The 23,197-nt window shown below is 38.1% G+C and overlaps 1 protein-coding gene across 1 annotated transcript; it reads left to right on the top strand.

The window, feature by feature from the left end:
- The first annotated feature begins 793 nt into the window (after positions 1 to 793).
- LOC149945482 (nose resistant to fluoxetine protein 6-like) lies at positions 794 to 17,010 on the top strand. The gene is made up of 10 exons (XM_090175598.1): positions 794 to 897; positions 4,049 to 4,219; positions 4,288 to 4,477; positions 4,545 to 4,710; positions 4,780 to 4,859; positions 5,834 to 5,956; positions 11,966 to 12,089; positions 14,836 to 15,022; positions 15,092 to 15,234; positions 16,307 to 17,010. Exons 1-10 carry the CDS (start codon positions 813 to 815, stop codon positions 16,640 to 16,642), a joined length of 1,605 nt encoding a protein of 534 aa, XP_090031724.1. The 5' UTR covers positions 794 to 812; the 3' UTR covers positions 16,643 to 17,010.
- The last annotated feature ends 6,187 nt before the right edge of the window (positions 17,011 to 23,197 follow it).

Raw genomic sequence — 23,197 nt, 5'->3', positions numbered from 1 at the left:
AGTTATGCGCGACACGGCGGCATCGGCATCGGCTACACTGTACGTGAGATTAATACACACAAATCCTTAGGATTGTGTGTAAAAAACCCAAAAATACTTTCGGAATAATCCAAAAGTACAGAAAAACTAAGAAAAAAAAACAATTCGAATTAATTATAGTTTAATTTTTAAATTTATAATTATCCATATTATTTAACTTAAAATATTTTGTAGTACCTTCTTCGTAATATTAAATAACTAAAATGAGGCTAAGCTGAAGCCTATATTGAAAACCCAGCCAACAAAAATAATGGCATTAGCTGGTTATTATTATTTATTTTTATTGGCGCTCCTACTTAGAATATCTCAATCTAAAAAAATATCAAAATTATAAGAAATTGAAATTTAAAAAAGTTAAGAGCCCCGAAACATCTACGCAGCTAAACCAGGAATATTGCCGGGAGTAGTGGCTCACTCCTGTAATCCCAGGCGTCCGGGAGGCAGAGTTTGTGGATGGCCGTGTGAGGACGACCACCCATCCCCTAACGGGTGGTCGGAATACTTCCGCCAAGGGTGTCCCCACCCCTGTCCCCACGTATCCCCCCGTTGGCGTGGCCGTTACACTTATCTCGCCCTGATTAATCAGTTATTGTGTGAGTGCTGGTGTCTAAGGCCTCGGGTCGACACCGATGTGTGTGTATCTCAAAAAAAAAAAAAAAAAAACCAGGAAAATTTCGAAATCAAGGATTTCAGATTATCTCAAATAAAATACGGCTTATGTCAAAACTATTTCTATTCTTTGTGACAGATGCATTTTCGTGTTTTTCGGACTGATGGTTTTTGCAGCGACAATTGTGGATTATCTGCCAGAAATTCTTGACAAATTGCCCCCGCCAGAAGAAAAGGAAACAGAGAAAGGTAATCATTATAAATATCATAATGATAGTACGATTTCGAGAAAATGATTGTGTCTAGAAATGTGGAATAAACCGCGCTCACCTTAACATAGAAATTTCAGTTATTAATTCAAGTTATTAAGTAAAATGTATTAGTAGTTTATGCGTTAATATTTAAACTAAAAGTGGTTAACAATAATTAGTCATATTCTATGTCGTTCGTAGAATAATTATAATAATAATTATAACGTAAGATAATGAATCGAAGTAATCAGAACGCAATAGCTGTAAGCGATATTTTCGTTATAAGAAAATATTTAAAAAACCAAACCATTATATCGTTGCAAGGAATTATTTTTCGTATAATAAAAATTTAAGTTAATCAACCGCAATAGCGGTAAAATAAGCGACTTTTTCAATCTGCGAATATATGAAAAAAAAATCGGTCGTTGTAAGCAATTATTGTCTATGTCGTTCGTAAAATAAACCAAAGTTATTGGATAGCAATAAACGTGGTGTAACACTAATTTAATCGATATATATAATTCCTTTGAGTTTCCTTCTAGCGCTAGAATGCAAGGTATATATTCTCGGAGCCTCTGAACATTATAAAACTAGCCTAGGGGTATGTTATTAAATGAAATCTAAAATATCGTGCCAATAGTCCATTTTATTACAACACTGCTACAAACGCTAAATAGCGCGCAAAAGTTAAAATAAAAATAATACACATCAACAAATAATCCCCGACAATCCCAAACCCCAGATGCCTAAAACTACCCCACCCACAATTCAAATTATCCCCGACACTTTTAAACAAAATATATCAAAATTATTTACTCTGCCAGATTTTTATTACCTATATCGTAAAATATTTTGCCAAGCCATGAGTTGTTAAAAGTAGTACTTATCACAGATTATTGGTGCACTCAAATCGTCGACACTACACTTCCGGAAAGTAGAAATTTGTAGAGAGTTAGAATAGTTGGCCAAAGTAGAAGATCAGCGAAAGAGTACGTCGAAAACGATGAATTGCAGTTGATACCCCGTCGAATAATTATTTTCTTTAAACTATTATATTTATATTTTTATTTAGTCATCTAGCTCCAATTTTATAACTTTGAAATTGAACTGGACCGACGGAAACCTTCCAGGTTTTTGCTCTCTCGTCAAGCCTCCCAGGCTTTGCTCTCCGACTCGACTCGTCTGGTCAGATCTTCAACTCGGTCCTTTTTTTGTGAAGTCTCCTGGTTTTGATCGCCAAGATCATCCGGGCACATTGGGTCATGAGTGGGTCACACCAATCGCGAAAAGCTTTATGGCATCTATCTATCATGGCAGGCTTTTTTTTATTTGGCATGTTGGAATTTAAGATTTAAACTATAGGCAATCTGGTCTTTTCGAGTCTTTTAATTTTTGTCAGAGAAATAAGTTTTTACCCTTTTCCAAAAATATCGCGAACACTCAAAAAAAAGGAAAACGGCATCGTAAATTATTTGACCATCGGCACGGTCTTTTTATTGGGGATATTCCTGAGATAAAAGTTAATATTAACAAAAGGGGGAAACCACTTAAACTAAGGTACGCGAAACTTGGCCCCCGACCTGTGGGATCTAGGGACCCAATTATCAATTTCTCGGAATTGGTCCTCCTTTTGAGAACCCCCCTATATTTAGGGAATGAGAAAAAATACCTAACCCGCTGATTTGGTTAAAAACAACATACGAAAAAGAAAACTTAAATGAGAAAACTAATTTTTAATAAAATTTTGAAGAAGCGTAAATTTTTCCGTGACAGTGGCTCATTTTGCTGTACATTGTCCACTCGAAAATTTCCCCGTCGAAGCGGTGGGGGATGACAAAGGGGGAGCTCGATCTGAAAACTCCCCATCCGCTTTTACGAAAGTGCTGCTTAATAATTTTAGACTCTCCGATAACAGTAGTTCATTAACTTATGATAATAAGAAAATGATAAAAAAATCTCGGATTGCGTTTAAGTATTCAATAAATAATATAATATTACTTTAAATGTTATTTTAATTTTTATAATGTGGATATATTTTATTTAATAATTTTAGGGCTGCAGATTGAACATATTTTCAAAAACACGAAATAAATTTATATTTAACTGTGTTTGAAGTCTAGAAGCTTTGGCATATCGTACAATTTAGTCAATTGTCTATAATAGATAGGTTAAACCCACGCTACTAAAAGTGTAAGAGTGTCGACGTAGCTTTAATGTGCGCAGACTGTTTGTTCTAGACGTTTCAACTATACGTTTTCTAGCGCTGGCTTAAACCTAGGAGCAACAAACACAAGGAGAACGCAGCTAGCCTTTAAACACGCTAACGAAGGGTTGTGTACGAATTTCATTGGACGAGCGTCACGAGCCTTTACGATGAACGTTTTACGGGCGGGGGGGGGAAGACAATTTCCGAATTTTCCCCTTCCGACGGCAGCAGGCGCTAAAGCGTCTAGCCAATGAAAAACGTACACAAAAAAAACCACGACTTTTGACGGGTTGCGTTCTCCTTGTGTGGGGTGTTGTGTTTGTTGCTCCTAGCTTAAACTCTCAAAATACCCATACCATAGCGATACAAATTGCTAACTCGGCGGGCAAATTACCACGTTAAAAGGAACCACGTATGGACTGCAATGCAAAGGATGAAAAAATTAGCGAATAAGTAGATTAGTCCATAATAAAAAGGGATAATAAAGCTAAACCCTAAACAAATTTGTAGAAAATTAAACACTTACAAATAGCTCGTACCGATAGGTCTTCGAGTAAACAAAAAGACGCGAAACAAATTGCCACATATATTTTCGGTAAAAGGATTATTAGATATGATAGAAGTCACCTGATGGCATCTATAGGAGCAACAAACACAGTACCCCACACCAGGAGAATGCAGCTAGCCTTTAAACACGCTAACTCAGTGTTGTGTACAAATTTCATTGGACGAAACTTTACGCTGAGCGTTTTACGGAAAGAGGGAAGACAATTTTCCCCTTCCGACGGCAGCAGGCGCTAAAGCGTCTGACCAATGAAAAATGTACGCCAGAAAATTCACGACTTTTGACGGGTTGCGTTCTCCTTGTGTGCTCCTAGGTGGCATTGACTATCGACGTGAAATGTTATACTTCCTTGCCAAATGTATATCGTTCTATTCGCAGGATTTCCAATGAAGCTACTTGGAGCATTTTCGGTTCGTAGCAACATGAAAAAACTACTGCGAGAAGAAGATGGCGACAGTTCCTTGCCTTCGTTACACGGATTCAGATTCCTGGCCATGAGTTGGGTCATTTTGGGTCACACTTACTTATACATTGACTGGACATTATGGCGTATGAAACCATAAATTAAAACATGGAATAGACAAAAAACAATAAAATAATCATTAAAACCCGAACAGAACATTTCGCAAAAGCCATGGACGTTGTGAGGACCATTCCGTTTCAAGTGATCACCAACGCCTCACCATGCGTGGACAGTTTCTTTTTCTTGAGCGGCTTCTTGGTCTGTTACACCACGGTCACTTACGTGGACAAGAAAGGAACCAAGGTGTTCAACATTCCCCTCATTCTATTCAGAAGAATCTACAGGTTCTAATAAGCCAGTGACGAACAAAAATAAGTTCAGATTTATTCTAAGCCGGATTTCTCCAAACAGACTAGTGCCATCCATGATGATGATTATAGCCATGATGATCTTGATGCCTTTGATCGGATCCGGTCCTCTCTGGAAAGAAAACATTGGCGCCGAAGCGAACAATTGTCGCAAAAATTGGTGGGTTCCGATGCTTTTCGGTAACAATATAATCTTCCCAACCGAGATGGTAAGCTATTTGCGCGTGATGTAATTATGGTTTGGAGTCGTGGAAGTGGTAACGAACGATATTTTGCAGTGTCTAGCTCATTTGTGGTACGTCTCTGCGGACATGCACTTGTTTTTCTGTTCCATGGTTTTCTTGTTTCTTCTTTTCAAGTAAGATACGTGTAAGCGTACGTTTATAATATACTAGCTCCGTATAAGTTAGAATCGTACATAGGCTGTGCGTTTACAGCAATTTCTCTCAAGACGCCGAAGTCGCCATCTGATGGCGAAAAATCGAAATATGACCTACCTTGCACGAGAAATCCGGTTTCGTTTCAACGACGGGATCGTAGCTCGTTAGGCCTAACGCGAGTTGTCGCGAAGAGATAAGCTTTAAACTACAAATATTTAACGACAATACCTGTTCAAATTGAACTGAATAAAATATTCTTCCAAAATGTTGACAAAAAACTTACTTCGATTAAATTTTCTCCAAAACAATATTTCGCCAGCCAACAAACCCATCGCCGCCCGTGTTAAATATAAAAATGCGTCGTTAGGGCTAGCTCTGCTGTAAGTGCTAACTTCGGGAGCTTCTGTTCGTCTCGTTTCCATGAAGATAGCCATTTCCGCTCTCGACGGAAGTTGAAGAAGTTAAAAAGATAGTAACGTAAACCGATTCTGATTTTTTATGGGGGAAATCGCTCTTAACGTTAGAGCTATGGTGGATTCTAACGTATAGGGAGCTAGTATATTATAAACTTAAGATATAAGTATAGACTTCATTTTGCGCCAAACCGTAGTCGGCACCATTGCCCATCACTATATCCGCCATTCTCCGTCATAGGAGGGGAGTTTGAAAAATTCTGATATATTCCAATATAGCGACCGTGAGGTTTTTTCCAAATTTTTAATAAGTAGATGAGTTGGAAACCTTATTCATTTATTGGTGAAAATTTTAAGCAAATGTTTGCATATAGAGAAATAATTAATTCCATCATATTACAATATCTAAAAATATGTTATTTGTCTAAACTACTTTAACTATCCACCAAAAATCAAAATGGCGAGGACAAAACTTTGGCGAGTGACTTAGTCTATACGTTTAGTAACGATTTTTTTTTAAAGAGACGTATATCCCACAGGCAACCCAAATTCGCCACTGTCTTCAACGTCATCTTTATCTGCGCCGGTGTCATCGCCACGGCCATCATCACCTACACCAAACAATTACCACCCGTGCCACTGGCTGTCAACCCCGACTACTAGTACGTATTCCTAGTATCATAAGTTACCTAATACCAAAAAGAAGGACACTTCCTAACCGCATTTTCGACACTAACATTCTCACCAAGCTCCGACTAGAACTTTCACTCGAATTGAGTAGTAGTATATTTGAGCTTAGGAATATTTAAGTTAATAAGAACCACCTACAAAGAGGAATATATATAGGGTGTTTCAGTGACCAGTACAGTAAATTTGAGGTGTTATAAGGGTTGAATAATGATGTATGACTGTCTTGGTCACAATTCTCGGTGACGAATTTTAGAAGCACTAGGGTGTTTTAAAGTTTGACCTAAAAAAGCCTAAGACGCCTAAAAAGTAGGCTATCGCTACTGGGGACTAAAACACCCTGTATATAGGGTGTCCAATAGAAAATGATAAATAACTGAAAAACTTTTTTATTTAATTTAAAATTTCTATGGAACTTTCCTAGTGTAAAATTGAATGACTTTGAAACTTGTCTTCAAGGTCATTAAAAAACTATCTCGACAACCATTGGGTTTACGCCGATAAAATGAAGTTTTGCGAGAAGGAATAATTAATGCCTTCCGTGACTTTTCAATTGAAATGTTGAACAACACTTTGAACTCCGTCGTTAAACGAGCTCAAGCATGTATCGTATAGCAGACGGTGGCATAATTGAACCGTTGTACACTATTCAGTATTTATTTGATTTAGTCGCATCAAATCTAGTCAGTTTATTTTATTATCAAACACTGAATTCATTAACCTTCAATTTATCGGCTTCTGATTGGTCAAATTTGGTCAAATCAAAGTTATTTGAACTAATAATATGGCGAACAACACTTTCTAATTGGAAACAAATCCGTACACCCAATAGTTCCCGAGATTTCAATTTTACACTAGTAAATGTCCCCCTGCACGAGGAATTTTCCATCGAAATTATAATTTAAAAAAAGTTGTTTTAGTTATTTATCACTTTTTGTTTTTAAGTGGACACCCTGTATATTGTTACGTTGGTAAAAGGACCACTCAGGAGTGTGGGTTAAAATACTTTTATTACAAATTCTATACAAAGAAATACCAATCTCTGCCCCGAAAGGAACGGATGATCGCGGACTAAAACGCGGAGGTTGCGGCTCGGGCTAGTTTTTTCAGCTGGCGACCTTGCCGATACTTCTCTGGGGCTGCGCTTTTCCACCAGAGAAGGTCACGAACGAAGACCCCGAAACTGGACGCGAGGGCCCCTTTTAAGGGCGGGGAATACGACCGGAACGCTTCTCTTCCCACCTAGCGGTAGCGTCGGTTGGACCAAGTATTTCGGAAGGGTTACTGGTTTTGCTGCTTCCGTCCGGTAACGCGACAATATATATTACATATTTATATTATTCTCCATCACTTCCCCCGTTATTAAGCTTTCCGTTGCTACGCAACGCGTTTTGAAATTTCTAATGTTTAGGCTTAGCTTATCTTTACGGTGTAATAGTCGCAAGCCAGATATCCAGCATTGTACTGATGAGTTCCAATGAGGACGAAACCAGTATATCGTCGGTATACCTGTCTTATTTCATTTGGTTTTAATTAGATCTATTTGGTCCGTGATTCTTATATTTATGTTTGCTCGAAGATCTATTGGTACGAGTTATTTGTACGTTTTTTAATTTCTTCAAATTTGTTTAGGGTTTAGCTTATTTGTCCCTTTTTATTAAAAACCATTTTACCTCTTGGGCATATTTAGACACCAGGGGGCTCTATGCTGAGAACTAAACCTAGATTGCGCAATCACAAAAATTAGTTCGGTTATAATTTTTCCTAAATGGCATACTTATGGTTATGTGTTACCAAAAGCGACATAAGACCCAAAGGTGTGTCAGTACGGTGTTATGTTTAATGAGAGCTTGTCGCGGAGTAAAAAGAGGGCGTGGAAGAGGTGGTTAAAATACGTCACAAAAATTGGAAACTTTCTCCACTTCAGCGCCGCTGAGTGAGGCGTTTTAGAACTTATGTCTACGGGCAAGTAAATCGAAGAGAGACCAGACCAATGACTAAATATATAGTTGCTAGTACTATTCCATCTAGTATGCTATGTAGTCTATTATGAGACTAGCTCTTAGTAAATATTTTAAAGGGCGCCAAGATATAGTTGACACACCTTTGGGTCTTATGTCGCTTTTGCTATCACCCTTTCTTTAATGGCCTAGGTTTTCTTCTGCCTGTCAGCCTTTAAATTGACTTCCAAACAAATACCCGGGTGGTAGGCCAATGTGTTCTGCTGTTGGCCTACCACCAGGGTATTTGTTTGGAAGGAAAGTAAATTTAAAGGGTGACAAACAGAAGAAAACCTAGGCCTTAAGGAACAAAATCAGATTCGGTTGTTTCTCACCCGGTGAAAAAACCGTAACAGTGCTTGTCCAATAAAAATGACCATTGATGAAAGAGTAAATTTAAGTAACAGTACGCTATTAAAGCTAGCACCTGATTAAAGCTATCCTATTTCACACTTTGGCGACTTACTGGAAACAACGCCAAAGCTCTAATGAAATCTATCAGATTTCACATTTCGTCCGCCAACCATTAAATACCCCCCACCGTGCACATAAATTTTTCACCGATAACCATTTCAAGAATGATCACCCATTTTAAGTGGGCCAAATGTTACAATTTAATGCAATTATCTTTAAAACTTTTCATTTCAAACAATTTCCTCTAAGGGGGAAGAATACAGTAAAAACCTCTTTTTCGTTCAAGCTGAACGTTTCTGTTTTAACAATTACATAATTTCATTATATTTTTCTTATTAGGCTGAACCTTCCTCTAGTGCTTAAATTAATTTTGATAATTCTAATATTAATAGTTAACGAGATATGAGGTCCTAACTAAAGGCAGGGTTTGTGGAGAGATGGTTGATAGACTCCGATTTTTGAACTCTTTAATATTCTTAGTCTGCGCCAGAAGGCGCAGCGAGCGCTATGTTTAGGGGCTCGTCATCAGCTCTCTGCTTTCGTCATATCAAGAAAGAATTTTTGCGTCTTCGACTCTCCTCCATTTTATCAGTAGGCGATACTTTTTATAAATTTTACGAATTTGCGGGCGGTAAATATAGTTTTATGAACAATGATTTTTATCGGTGCTGTGCTTTCGTTTTTTAATTTAGTTGTCTTTAAATAGTGGTAAAATGACATCGGAAATTTCAAATAAGTTTTTTTTAAGTTTTCTTACATAACATTTTTCCATAAATTCAAATCAATATTCTAATTTAACTTTAAAAATCTAATCTTTAAACTCGCAATTATAGCTACAAAACATCAGTGCGCTACTTTATTTCCAAAACCACGTATCTTTTAAAACAATTTGTGCAAAGATACGTGGTTTTGGAAATAAGATAGCGAATGAGCTTCACCGCTATACTTCTATGTGCTGCGGAGAAGTGGTCGACATTTCAAAGGGGCTACATAGCGATGACAGCGCCATCTATATTTTCCAATGGCGTTATCAAAGCTATACTATGGGAAAAAATCGGAGTCTATCAACCATCTCTATACAAACCCTGCTAAAGGGTAGTTTGGGCGCTTGCCCAACTTGTTTAGCTCCGGGGGTCCGAATTAAAACGTAATAAATTAATTACTTTAAAATTTAAAATTGTCAAAATTATTTTAGTCACTAAACAAGAGGCTGTTATACACTTAAATATTAATTTTTAAGATAAAATACAAAATTAAAAGAGTTCAGCTTGAAATAGCGCGAAAGTAGACAATGGCCAAGTGCTGTAGTCTTCCCCCTTAAGCCCATTTCTTTTAAAACAATTTCTAGAATGATTAGACTTAACACAAACCATGCCGTAATTATTTGTTTACAAGTTGCGTATTTTTCTCGATAGAGGCGCTTATCGTTTCAGGTATAACGTATATTATACGTCACTCCACACCAATTAACTGACACACTTATGGCATACAATTATAGGTTAATGTATTTAAAGAAACTTGAATCGAATTTGGAACGATCTGTGTCGTTTTGAATTGTGTTTTGAAGCGGCTCTAGTGTAGTACCTCAATGGCTCAATAGATGTCGTTGTCGGCAGGTGAGTCCGATCCATAGAGCTAGAAATAAGTAGAGGGAAGATTAACGCGTAAAGACGCCCTGGTTTTTCATACCCCCCTCCCGGCGCATGTAAGAGACGCGGAGAGCGGCAGGATATTCTTGGCGTTGCTTGGCGCCACCTATCGATTGGCAGAGTAACTATTAGAGATCGGTCGGGTTTTCGATATCGAAGTTTTTGGCGGGTCGGGTCGATTCGAGTATTATAATATAATTTTTTTTTTTCGGGCCGGGTCGGGCTTTTTTTTCAAACGGGTCGGGTCGTTTCGGGTCGGGTTCAATTTTATAATTTTTTTCGGGGCCGGCCGGGGCCAACTTTTTTGTTAAATGGGTCGTGTCGGGTTTTTTTTTAACGGGTCGGGTCTAGTCGGGCTTTTTACATAAAACTGACCAGGTAATGATAAGCAAAAAATGTTTTATGAAGGCTTCGGTCATACTTATTTTCTTCTTCTTCCTGGGGCCCGTGCAACTTAGGGGCCCGGGTTTGAACAATCGAGGAATACTTCACCCTGGTTTATCTCAGAAAGAATATAGCTCTCTTTGGGGCCCAGAATTTTATATTTTACTGGGGCCCGGGCCCGCTCTTGGCGGGCCTGATACCGACTTAGCTTATCTATTATTATTAACTGTATCGTGCAACGGAGTACGATAAAAACCCTTAAAGAGTACGTAAAGTAATTTGTAAAAAGTTACGTTAAATCTACATTTGTAACATTTTTATAAAAGGTGGCGCTAGTAGTCGAGGGCTACGTTTAGAAGACTGGTTTTGGAGAAGATAACTGTGTTGGCGATTCTCTTATCTTTGTCTATGACCTGAGCAGACAATTCAGTCCACTTAGCGTTACGAGATTAATCAGGGTTGAGATATGTGTCAAGGCTACGCTAACGGGGGACGAGACACTCATGGCGGAAGTATGAAAACCACCGGTCAAGGTATTATTGGTCAGCCACGCAAGGCTAGTGGGTGGCGGAGTGTCAGTGGGGTGGCGGAGTGGTTAGCACTTTCGCCTTGTTTGATCCCAGCTTGTGGCACTGGGTGAAAACTCGGAACCACTCCTTTTGCGTTGAGTTTGCAAGTTCTCTCTCCACTGGCTTGAGGGGTTTTCCCCGAGCTCTTCGGTTTCCCCTTACCATTAAAACTTGTCGAGGTTAAAGCAGGGTTGGCAAGAGCCAGCCAGACTGGATTAAACCACCCTGGTTTAAGCCGGATTTAACCAACAAATAAAATCCATGGTTAAAACCACTTTTTTTATTAAAACAATATTGAGAAATTAATTAGAAACATTAACAAAACTTAACCTTCACTTTTTGTCGCGAGTAATGAGAGCTAACATATAAGCAATTAGGGGATCTTAAAATTAATTTTGCGCGTGAAAATACGCTGCCATGTTAGGGTATAAAAGCGGGTAAATAAGTCTGCTATACCTCACAATGTAAAGGTACTGTCACGCGCAAAAACGTAATTTTTAAATCGGGAAAATTGAGCAATGAGGGCTTGATTTAAGCAATTTTCTCATTTTTTATTAATTGTTTTTAACCGGTTTAAACCACCGGTTACAGCCGGATTTAACCATACTGGATTTTTCAATTTTTAAAAAAGCCGGTTTTTTTGCCAACCCTGGGTTAAAGGTAATAGTTAGTGTAGGGAGCTGTTGGCTCACGTGGCATGAAGGGCTTTCCACCACCCTCCTACGCAGTATAACCCGGTTACCTGAATTAATGGCTTCAAAAGTCGCTTGATGACTTAGGCCTAAGGTCGTGCCTTGGGTATTAACCTAGCTGATTATTATTTATTTAAGCTCATCGGGTTATATAATTTAAATATTTCACTCTGCGATAGAGGGCGATACTTAGGGGTCTTTTTGGTGTAAAAAGGAAAAGCATCCAAGCGGTTCACTTTGAAGCCACCAGTTGATTTATTTTATTTTTATTTTCAGCCAAAGAATTTTACTGGCTTACTACACGTACTTTGCGACACACTCGCACACGCCTTCTTACGGAATCGGATTGGCTTTGGGACACATGATCGCCAGACATCCGGAGTGGTTCAAGATGAAACGAGTAACGTTTATTATTCAATTTTATATTTTCTCATATGTTTCTGACAAACATTCGCGAACTTCAACTAGAGAGGTTCAGGAAAGCAGTAGCGGGGCTAAGGTTTTTTCACAGGTGGGCTAATTATTTTGTGGCCCCTAAGAATTTTGTGGGCTTTACAACTTTAGTGACCCCTTATAAATTTTCCAGGAAGCGAGAAGAGCAAGGTCATTTTCTTGGTGCGGCTCTCGTCGCGTTTACTGGACCCCTTATGACCTTGTATCCGACCTGGAGGGGGCACTTGCATGCCCGGGGTATTTCCGTAAATTCCCTTTCTTTTCTTTCTATGGGACATTCAACTTTCTCCCAATTTCCGCTCGCTTCCTCCCAATTTCCGCTCGCTTCCTCCCGAATCTATCTGTTTATGGTCTACTATCTTATTGACTAAACAAATGGATTTTGAAAGTTTTTTTCCAGAAAAACCCGAGGGGCTAACCACTCTTAGAAAATCTGTACACCGGATTACGCTTAGATTACCACTGCCAATGGCAGGGACTTCAAAGATTACGCGTAATCCCATTAGTACAGTCAAAGGTACGGCTCTGTACACCGATTACGCGGAGTGATCAGCCCCTCGGAAAAACCTTTGTTGGCAATAAAACAAATTTCTAGAGATAACGAAAATTCATAAATTTAAATATGTGGCCTTTTAAATTTTTAATTATAAATATGTGGCCCTTTTAATATAAATATGTGGCCCCTTTCAGAAATGCAGGGGGGCTAAAGCCCACTTCAGCCCACCCTTAGCGCCGCTACTGCAGGAAAGTGCTCTACAAGGTTGAATGAAAAACGTTTTTGCCAGATAATTATCGTACCAGTCAATAGTTTCGTCACATTTTTTGCCCGTAGTACATCATTTTCAATAATTCAGTAGAAGATTACCATAAATTACGAAAGTATAGGAAAAACGGTTAAAATGGTACCGAGTAATATTAGTGTTTTGATTAGGAAAACGTTTTTTAATAGGCCCAAATCCACTTTTAAAAGCGTTTTTAAAATGTAAAATGTTAAAAATTTAACGGCAATATTTTGACAAAATTTACATTTTACGTAACTGAATTGAATCATGGATAGTAGATTTTAGGGGATCGGTAAAAAGCCTGGTTTTTAGCCCCCGTAAACCAATCGCACGAAGGGAGTCGTTCAAGGTTATTTGAAAAAACAAGTATCGCTAAGAGTGGACGATACTGTTCGAAAAAAGAAAAAAGATAAACACGTTGTACAGTTTTTACGCCAAAAGGTATTTTTTCACGTTTTTATAGATTAAATATGATATACTAAATATCAGTCGATAGTTTTTATTGAATTAAAAAACCCAAAATTAAAAATTACTAAAATATAAAGCGCAAAAAATTACGTAACAATATCAACCGCGTTAGATTGCCATTTTGAAATTTTAAGATCACGTGGTACAAACGACCTCGCAAGACTCGAGCTGATGGATACGCGGGGAGAAATAAAATGCACTGTGGAAGGGTATCGAAAACCAGAACTCAATCTACTGTCCATGGTTAAATCTTTCATTCGAATATTCAATAGGCTTACCCTGCAGGATAAAACGTGTTAATTATATAAACATCAACCGTAAGTTTAGAACTTGCTATAGGAAAAACGTAAGAAATAAATAAAAATATCCTATTTTTAAAAATAAAAAATTAAAATTTCTTTAAAAATGATAACTGCTTAGCAGAAGTAAATCTACCAATTTATGAACTTCAGGCTATATGGCTCTTTGTAGACTGAAATGGAAAATTCCAAAGACTCGTAACAACATGCCAGTTCTAAAGCTATATTAATATATACAGGGTGTTTCAAAAGGTTATGCAAAGATTTGAAGGAGTTGTAGGGGGTGAGGTGAGAAGTATGCCTGTTTTTCCCCATTTCCCTACGATGAGTTAGAAGAGCGCCAGAGCACTTCAATGTGTGGCTTACTAGCCCCTGGAAGTAGGCTGCAACAAGCGCAAAACCAAGCAGCAGGGACTTTAAATACCGTTTAAGTTACCTTTTTACGCTGGTTACCGCGGTTTGTTTACAAAGTCCCTTTTTACCTATCACACGAACCCAAACCTTAATGTTCGAATTTCCCTGCTGCATGGTTTTGAGCTTGTTGCAGTCTATACTTCCAGGGGCTAGTAGGCCACACTTTGAAACTCTCTGGCGCTCTTTTAACTCATCGTAGGGAAATGGGGAAAAACAGACATACTTCTCAACTCACCCCCTACAACCCCTTCCAAGAGGAGCCGGGTACGATCCCAACTTTTAGCACTGGGTGAAAACTCGGAACAACTCCTGCGTTGAGTTTGCAAGTTCTCTCCCCACTGGTTTAAGGGGTTTCCCCCCGAGATCTTCGGTTTCCCTTTCCATAAAAACTTGTTGAGGTTAACGGTAATAGTTAGTGTAGGGAGCTGTTGGCTCGCGTGGCTTGCAGGGCTGGCCAACACCCTCCTACGCATTGTAACCAGGCCACCTGAATTAAAGGCTTTAAAAGTCGCTCGATGACTTAGGCCTAGGGTGGTGACTTGGGAATTAGCTTAGCTGAAAAGAAATTGCATAACCTTTTGAAACACCCTGTATACTGTATGGTCAGCCATCCCGGCTGTCAACGCTTTCACGGGGCATTATGTATAAAAACCGAATATCAGTAGAAAACCTAGCCTACCATATTTATGCCGACAATATTATTTACGACGTTGTCTTTGTCCGTTTCTAGTCAACCAGATTGGTCGGTTGGATATTGGCGACGATATGCAACTGCACCGTGTTGTACGCGGCTAACATCTGGCTACACGACAAAGCGCCAACCACGGTCGAGTCCATCGCCTACGCCAGTTTGTACCGGGTGGGCTGGTGTTTGGGCCTGTCTTGGCTCGTATCCGCTTGCGTCACCGGACAAGGGGGTAATTCCTAGTTGGTCACTCGCGATTAAGACAATCCTCAAACGAATTAATGCTTGGATTTCCTTCAAGGAATTATAAATGAGATCTTGTCGTGGAAAGCGTTCGTGCCCCTCAGTAGAGTTACCTTCATGACCTACTTGGTTCATTTGCTCGTTATTCAAGCTTTCTACGGTAGTATGAGGACTGGCTTCGAGACCGGGAACCTTATGTGCGTAAGTACACACCTTAATTATTACGAATGACTTCCAGTTGACCACGCCATCAATATAATTGCCGGTGAGAATGGATTAGAGCCATTCACGCGGGTAAGGCTATGAAAGGTTATATTTTTAAATTTGGGAAGTCTTACTAGATGGTGCCACCAGTCTGAAAGGTTGATTGCTTTAAAACCTTTTCATTCGTTTATGCCGAATTTAACATTTGTTTATAATTTTACTTAAAAACTAGCTTCAAATAGTTTGTTTATTTTTTAAGAAAGAATAGAGGAAAAAATTATGTATTTCCCGACAAAACGTTTAAATTAACGCCATCTACAATAGATAAAAGCATTAATATCATACTTTCAAAGGTTTCCGTTTAAAGGAAAAGTCCAGGTTGGGTAAAACTTGGGTCTATTTGAAAGATCATGTTTAAAATATCAGTCGTAAAATTGTATCTTTTTTTAATGACGATAAATTAATTTTTTTTACGAGCGAAATTTACCGCCAAGCGAGCTGCCATTTTCTTTCGCCTTCCCTCCGCAGACCGCACGCGGAGCAAGCGCGCGCAGGGAACAGAGCGCTGTTATAGCGCGAACAGTGCGTGATTAAAGTCCTAAAACAACACCGCGAAACAAAATGGCAGCTCGCTTGGCGGGTAAATTTCGCTCGTTTAAAAATTAATTTCTAGTCATTAAAAAAAGTTACAATTTTACGACTGATATTTTTGAGTTTATTTAAACATGATCTTTCAAATAAATCCAAATTTTACCCAACCTGAACTTTTCCTTTAAGTATTTGTTTAATTATAAGCAATCTGTGAATCGGACAAATTTTAAATCGGTGAATACATTATTAGAAATATTATCCCTAAAAACAATAAATAAAGTGAACTGACATTCTCCATTTAACCTTTTCAGTTTACATATGGCCACGTAGCGGACAGCGTTAGAAGTTCAGAAACGGCTGGATTTGATTTATCGCGCGCTTAGCAGACAAAAATCAAGCAGTTTATGAGTTTCTAACGTTGGCCGCTATGTGGCTCTATGTAAACCATACAAGCTTATTAAACGTTCGTTGTCCACAGTGCTGGTTCTTCTTCGCCTTCGTGCTGGTGTCTTTTGGGCTGGCGGTCATCTGCCGAATGCTTTTCGAAGCGCCCATCCTGGAAGTCGAGAAACTCGTAATGGCCACCCTTTTCGGCGACAAAGCCGTCAAAGAACGCAATGAGGGCGTCAACGGAGGCGTCAATGGCCGCGTCAACGGAGACTTCAAAATGGCGAGCGTCAATGGCGAGGTCAAGACACGCAACGGAAGCAGTTTCAACATTGAAATGATCGAGAACAGCGACAATAAGCATCGCGTCATGTCTTCGAGGAATGACGTCATTCTCAGCAGAATGAAAAGGAAAGACATTGATTAAAATTAATTAATTAATTTAATTAATTAATTAAAAGAAAATAACAGCGCGCCTCTCTCATATCGGAACGCCAAATATCGAGACTATACAAGTTAAATTACGCATTTACTTTTCATATTAAAACATAAATATAACCATAAGTTTATATTATACCTTACGAAAGAAGTAAATGGCGTAATTATGGAAGGCTCAAAGCTGTATTCAATGGGAGCTTATTTCCTGACACATTTTTATTTCCGAAACGTATTCGGAAAAATCAGCTAATTCAAACAAATAACTCTTGTAGTGTAGTAAGATGGACACTTCTGTGTAAGAGATATATATCTGATATTACTATATGTAATCCAGTGTTGATAATTATTTTAATTATTTGAACGGGCATTTTTAACTAAACGTTACCTCGTTAAATCCAGCGGTTCTAATAAAAAATAGAAAATAGCAGGAAAAATACACTCCAAGACATCACAGAAATATTTAGCCCTTCACTAATTTTGAATAAAATGGAAACTTCCAGGAACCATGGCAAAATAAATATAAATGTATTGTTTAAATTTCATATTAAAAAGTAAACAATGACTTACATCTGGGACGAATTAACTACTTTACCTAAATCATTAGCAAATTTGTGTCGTTCAAATAGTTGATTCTGAAATATAATATCGACAAATAAATGTACAAAAGAGTTAATTTTATGGGCGCGCGCTCTTAATATATTAGTAGATTGTGGCTCACGCGATTGTGCACGCGCGTTGAAAATGAAAAATAAAGCGCGCGCTCAAATACTTTAACCCTACAACAGAAAGTAACCAAATCATGTGACCACCGATCTTTTTCGGAATCACCTATTGTAGCATTGAAGAACTGGTGTTTTTATAAATTAACGTGGCCTTATTGTTTGAATGTAGCTACTATGTCACAACTTTAACGTATTATTACGAGTGCGCGCTTAGGGCGCGAGAAATCTCGGATTTTCACGTGCACGTGCAAACCGCGCGTGTCAAAACTATTCTAATAAAGCTATGACATCGTGACGTATACACTCTTTTACGAAGTCGCCCATTTCATTACAGGCCTAATTTAAAATAGTATAGGCAAGGGCGCCTGCACGTGCTCATCAGCTCGAGACGTCACGTGCACTTGACCGCGTGAAGTGGCCTTGCATCTAGGAGCAACAAACACAGCACCCCACACAAGGAGAACGCAACCCGTCAAAAGTCGTGGATTTTCTTGCGTACGTTTTTCATTGGCTAGACGCTTTAGCGCCGGCTGCCGTCGGAAGGGGAAAATTCGGAAATTGTCTTCCCCCCGCCCGTAAAACGTTCAGCGTAAAGGCTCGTGACGCTCGTCGAATGAAATTCGTACACAACACTGCGTTAGCGTGTTTAAAGGCTAGCTGCGTTCTCCTTGTGTTTGTTGCTCCTAGCTTGCATGTACTATTTGAAATCAGACCTGTAATAAAATGGCAGCTCTCACAAATAAGGATATAAAAGAGTGTATAAGCAGCATTAAAACAAGTTCGGCAAGCGTAGCTGAATTTATAAAAATAACTATCGATAAAAGTTTAACGTTAGCTGCTTTTTTAAACAAGCTATTTCAAAAACTATTTGGTGCGTGAAAATACCATGGTTTCCACTAGCGAGCGTAACGGAGCGTCAATCAACTTTCGGACGTACACACGTTTTGACTCACATGTTCATTGTTACCCAAATATGGTTGTTCCCTATTCCAATTTAAAAGTTAAACAATTCTACGGAAAAATAAATTTAAGCCCCATCTATTAAAATTGCTCGGTATTTAAAAATATACAGAAATAGGTGGAGTGCTAAAAAGTACGTTTCCGTATTCTCCAGAGGTAGATCCAGAAAATATCTAACGGCAACAATTATATAAAATTTGGAACATTTTAGTTTTCATTAGAAATGATGTCATCGGGTCGGGTTGGGCTGAAAACAACGACCCGGCTCGATTATTTTATATAAAAGTAAAAGTTTGACCCTCGCGACCCGATTAAAAATGTGTCCTACAAGTAAAAAGTAATTTTTTTGTGTCCTTTTTCAATAAATAAACCAAGGTCAAAAAATATGAAGCTTATTTAACCATTGACTGAAAATATGGCGGAATCGTGGGTGAACGCCCAGCGAAAATGTATTTTCCCCGTTCGAATTACCGCTTACGCCTAACATTATAATTTAAATTTTGAAAAAAGGAAAATTTTTGTCAAAAATTACCTTCAACATATTAAGAAATTTCCCTCCATTGTTCAATATTTATTTCGAATGCGTAAAAATTACACGTCCTTTACCCAGGATTCTAACGCCGCTAAAGGAAAATCAAATATTAATTTGAAGAAAGTACTAGACGTATTCGGGTGTGTTACTCTCAACGAAAGATGCGCTTCGATTCGTTTGTTCTGATTTTATCAGGGCTCGTCTTGATTTTCAATTACGTAGAACTTAAAAAAACCCCGAGACAGCGAGAGAATGAAGAAATCGCGTATCAGAAGTTATTGGACAACGAAAATTCTTTGAGAAAGTCAATCGCCGAGGCCACCAAGAAGATGATCGCCATCTTCAGCTCCACCGAGGACCCCGTGGACGTAGACATCAGTGCCAGTTGCTTGGCGTCAATGTTCCAATTCATTACTGACTTGGAAAAGCTCAAGAAATGGCCCTTTGATAGTATAAAACTACTTTTTTCTAATAATATTATTCGTAATAACCAACAAAATCATCTAGTAACATTGATTCTGAGGTCCACAGATTACAAGAACGCTAAAGCGATTGTAGACCATTGGACCGAAATCCCATTCGTCCGAATGTACCATTCAACCGAATTCCAATCGACCGAAAACCGCGTTCAATATACCGTTAGTGATACATATTTATATATCATGGGTTACGTGACGATAGTATTTCTAATTTGGACTAAACTATGTCTTAAATATTTATTATTTCGTACCGACGTGTATTTTTAGACCTTTTTCCCTTGAAATTTGATATTTTCCGGGTTTAATTTTGGAAAATAACCTTGATAAGACCCGACGTGAAATAGTTGCCTACCATATCTAACCTAACCCAACCCAACCCAACCCAACCCAACCTGAACCAACCTAACCTAACCTAACCTAACCCAACCCAACCTGAACCAACCTAACCTAACCTAGCCTAACCTAACCTAACCCAACCCAACCCAACCCAACCTGAACTAACCTAACCTAACCTAACCCAACCCAACCTAACCTAAACTAACCTAACCCAACCTGAACTAACCTACCCGAAGTGAAAACGAACCAGATTTAAATTTCCCATTCAACTGAATTCCGCCATGTTGGGCTATAAACGAAAATACTTTTCGGTTCAATGGGATTCGGTCCAATAGTATACAACCGCTAAAACCTTTATTGCATGATTGTTCTGCGTAATAAGAATCAGCTCGGCTAATATCCAAGGCACCACCTAGCGATTTTCAATATCATTAATTATGGTCAGTGCAGGATTAAGGACTAGGCTTACTAGGCACAGGCCTATGGGGCCCCCACAACTGATGAAATAAATGGATTTTTTAATGATTCGGTTTAAGAGAAAAACATATCAAGCTTGTTGCTTTATTATTTGAAAAATTATTATTATCGTGACATAAGCTCAGCTTCTCGACATACGAGTTTTGCGTTTTTATACTTTCCTTACATAGGCTACCACCAACTCCGTGCCTAGGGCCCCACCTTCAGTAAATCCGGTACTGATTATGGTGGCCGGGTTATACTGCGTAGTGCGTAGGAAGGTGGTAGCAAGCCCTTCAGTCCACGCGAGCCAACAGCTCCCTACACTTTTAACGTTAACATCAACCAGTTTTTATGGACGGGGAAATCGAAGAACTCGGGGAATAACTGTCTACTGCTAGCTACCTCAAGTGATTTTTGAAAGATAATCGTTCGTATTCTACAGTATTTATACATTTTATTTTTAATGCTACTTTAACCTTCTGTTGTATTCTATTTCGGTTATTAGATCATTGTTGCAATTATTCGAGATATAAACCAAAAATAAATTTTTCTCAAAATTGGCTTTTTATACTTGCTTGATATTTGCTGAAACTATTCTTTTTGGTATTTCCTAAATATTTTGGAATTTTGGCGTTTATAAAATATACCTCGTTTTCATCGTACCCCAAATTCAGCTCAGTTCTTCCAACCGATTCTCAGATAGCAGTTGCCATATCTGAACCTAGTTAATTATTACGGTAGATCAGATATTACACTTTTACCCTCAGATTTTATCAGATCAATTGATATGGGTCAAAATGCAAACTAGATAGTAAAAAACTTGAGGAGGTTAATTATAATACTGAGTTGGCTCGCGTGGCATGAAGGGCTTTCCACCACCCGGCCACCTGAATTAATGGCAATAAAAGTCGCTAGATGACTTGGGCCTAAGGTGGTGCCTTGAGTATTAGCCGAGCTGATTATTACTATTATTATTATAAATTCTAAACTAATCTGAATTGATCGTAATCCGACAGCTTGAAGGTTAGCAGATTTCATGTCTCACAATTATAGTTAAGGAATCAGATACCGTTTGAGATCAGATTGCTTGTTGAGGGGAATTTAAAAGATTAACTTGACCTTACTAACTTATTACCTTCAATTTTTTGAAAATTACGACCTAATTAATGGGTGCGATATGTTAAATCTTCCAACGGTTTTTTGGGGAATTTCCATTCCCGCTATATTGTAACTTGCTGGGGTCCTATTCTGAATAGAAGCTTTCTACATTGGACTCGGTGGTGGCATAACGGGGTAAAACCTTAATCCTGATTGGCAGGTAGATAAAAGCATTGGTCAGCGTCACCGATGGTCAGCGAGAGAGGGGAAAACCAGGGTAGGACCAAGCTTTCTTGTATGGAAGCGTTGCTTTTTATAAGCAGTTGGAAAGAAAAATTAGTGGCTACCACTAGGGTAACTAATTTAGGCTCTAATAAAGGAGAGCGTTAGAAACATAGTCAAATAAAATAATAGAAGTGAAATTTCCTTCTCGTCATTTTAGAAAATTAAGTTTAGTCAAACAGTCTTATAATTAGTCCGATACCACAAGTTCCAGAAACGCGTAAACAAAACGCAAGAGCTCACTAGAGCCACGTTCACACTAGAGCCTAAAACCCAGTATAGGTCGGTTTGAATGCCAGTTTTGACCGCCTACAATAATTCTTGGTTCACACGTGCGAAATCGCTTCACCCCGGTTCGCTTATAGCCAAGGTTTAACGCCATTTCAAATTATGACTAGAATTTTGAAAATACTAAAATATATCCCAAAACAATTAGTTAATCATGTTTACTATACTGTATATATAGTAATATTATTTGATATTATTTAGAATTTTATCCCCATTATTTTTGAATATACGTGCAATTTTACTTCCCCGCCTGGTCGTTTTGAAAGCGATTCTATGCGAACTGACTTGGACGAGTTGCTTCCCGAACCAACACGAAGCGATTTCTCACGTTGGTTTTAAAAACCAGTTATCGAAACGAAGCGAATTTAGGGGTAAGTGTGAACGTAGCTTAAGAGACTCAACACGATATTCCCCACATCCCGACTAGAAATTTAGCGAGGCTTAACAAAGTAAAATGTGGAAACTACACTGCCCAGGGATATTAAGTTATTTATCCCATGAAATAGTATTAGAAAGTAACAATAATCATAAATTTACAACGAACTATGTTTTTTGAATGTACATGTTTTCAGCGAATAACATTAGCAGTATAAGGAGATGAATGCTATTATTATTACTAGATATTGTCCATAGGATTCCCATTAAAAATTATCCACGGCGAATAATTGAAAAGTTAATTTTGTTAGGAATTTGATATTGAAAAAGTTATCCATTTTGAATTGCATTAAAGACACGGGTCAAGGTCATTCGAATTTAAATAGCCTAAGACACCGTACCAGAATGATTTTGTCCTGAAAAAAGGGGTGGTTGTTTAAAAAATCGAAAAGAATCGATTTATTTGATTTAAATAGGATTATTATTGATTTAAATTGACTTTTTTTGATTAATTAAGGTTTTATGCCTGTTTTTCTTGACAAATTGATAAACTGCATTTAAATTAATCTTTATTAAATTGGATTATTAATTAACAATAAAATTTAATTTAATTTTCTATGAATTCAAATTTCTAAAGAACCTATACCTTCGTACATTTTCATAAATACATTGAAGTATAATACTTGATTTATATCAGACAAATCCTGCCTGAAAATGTCGATGCCGTCACGCAAGTCCTTTCTAAATTATTAACAACTAAGCGTGATCTCTTGGACATTTTTATTTATGACCTGGTTTTCTGGTGTGTATTTTTACGGTTATACACTCTTAAAAAAAGGGTGTTTTAATGGTATATTAAGGGTGTAATATCTGTAAAAAAACACTCTTGAATGTTAATTTAAACGCCCTAAAGGGATTTTTATTGTCCCAAATTAAAAACCTGAAAATGTGTATAAAGGGTGTTATATTACCCCGTAAATTGAGTGATTTAACACCTGGTAAGGGTGTAGCTC

The sequence above is a fragment of the Leiobunum rupestre genome, chromosome 5 (assembly GCF_980474605.1).
Source record: "Leiobunum rupestre chromosome 5, qqLeiRupe1.1.hap1, whole genome shotgun sequence".
In the NCBI taxonomy this organism is placed as follows: Eukaryota; Metazoa; Arthropoda; class Arachnida; order Opiliones; family Sclerosomatidae; genus Leiobunum; species Leiobunum rupestre.
This window is presented reverse-complemented; position numbering and strand designations above follow the sequence as displayed.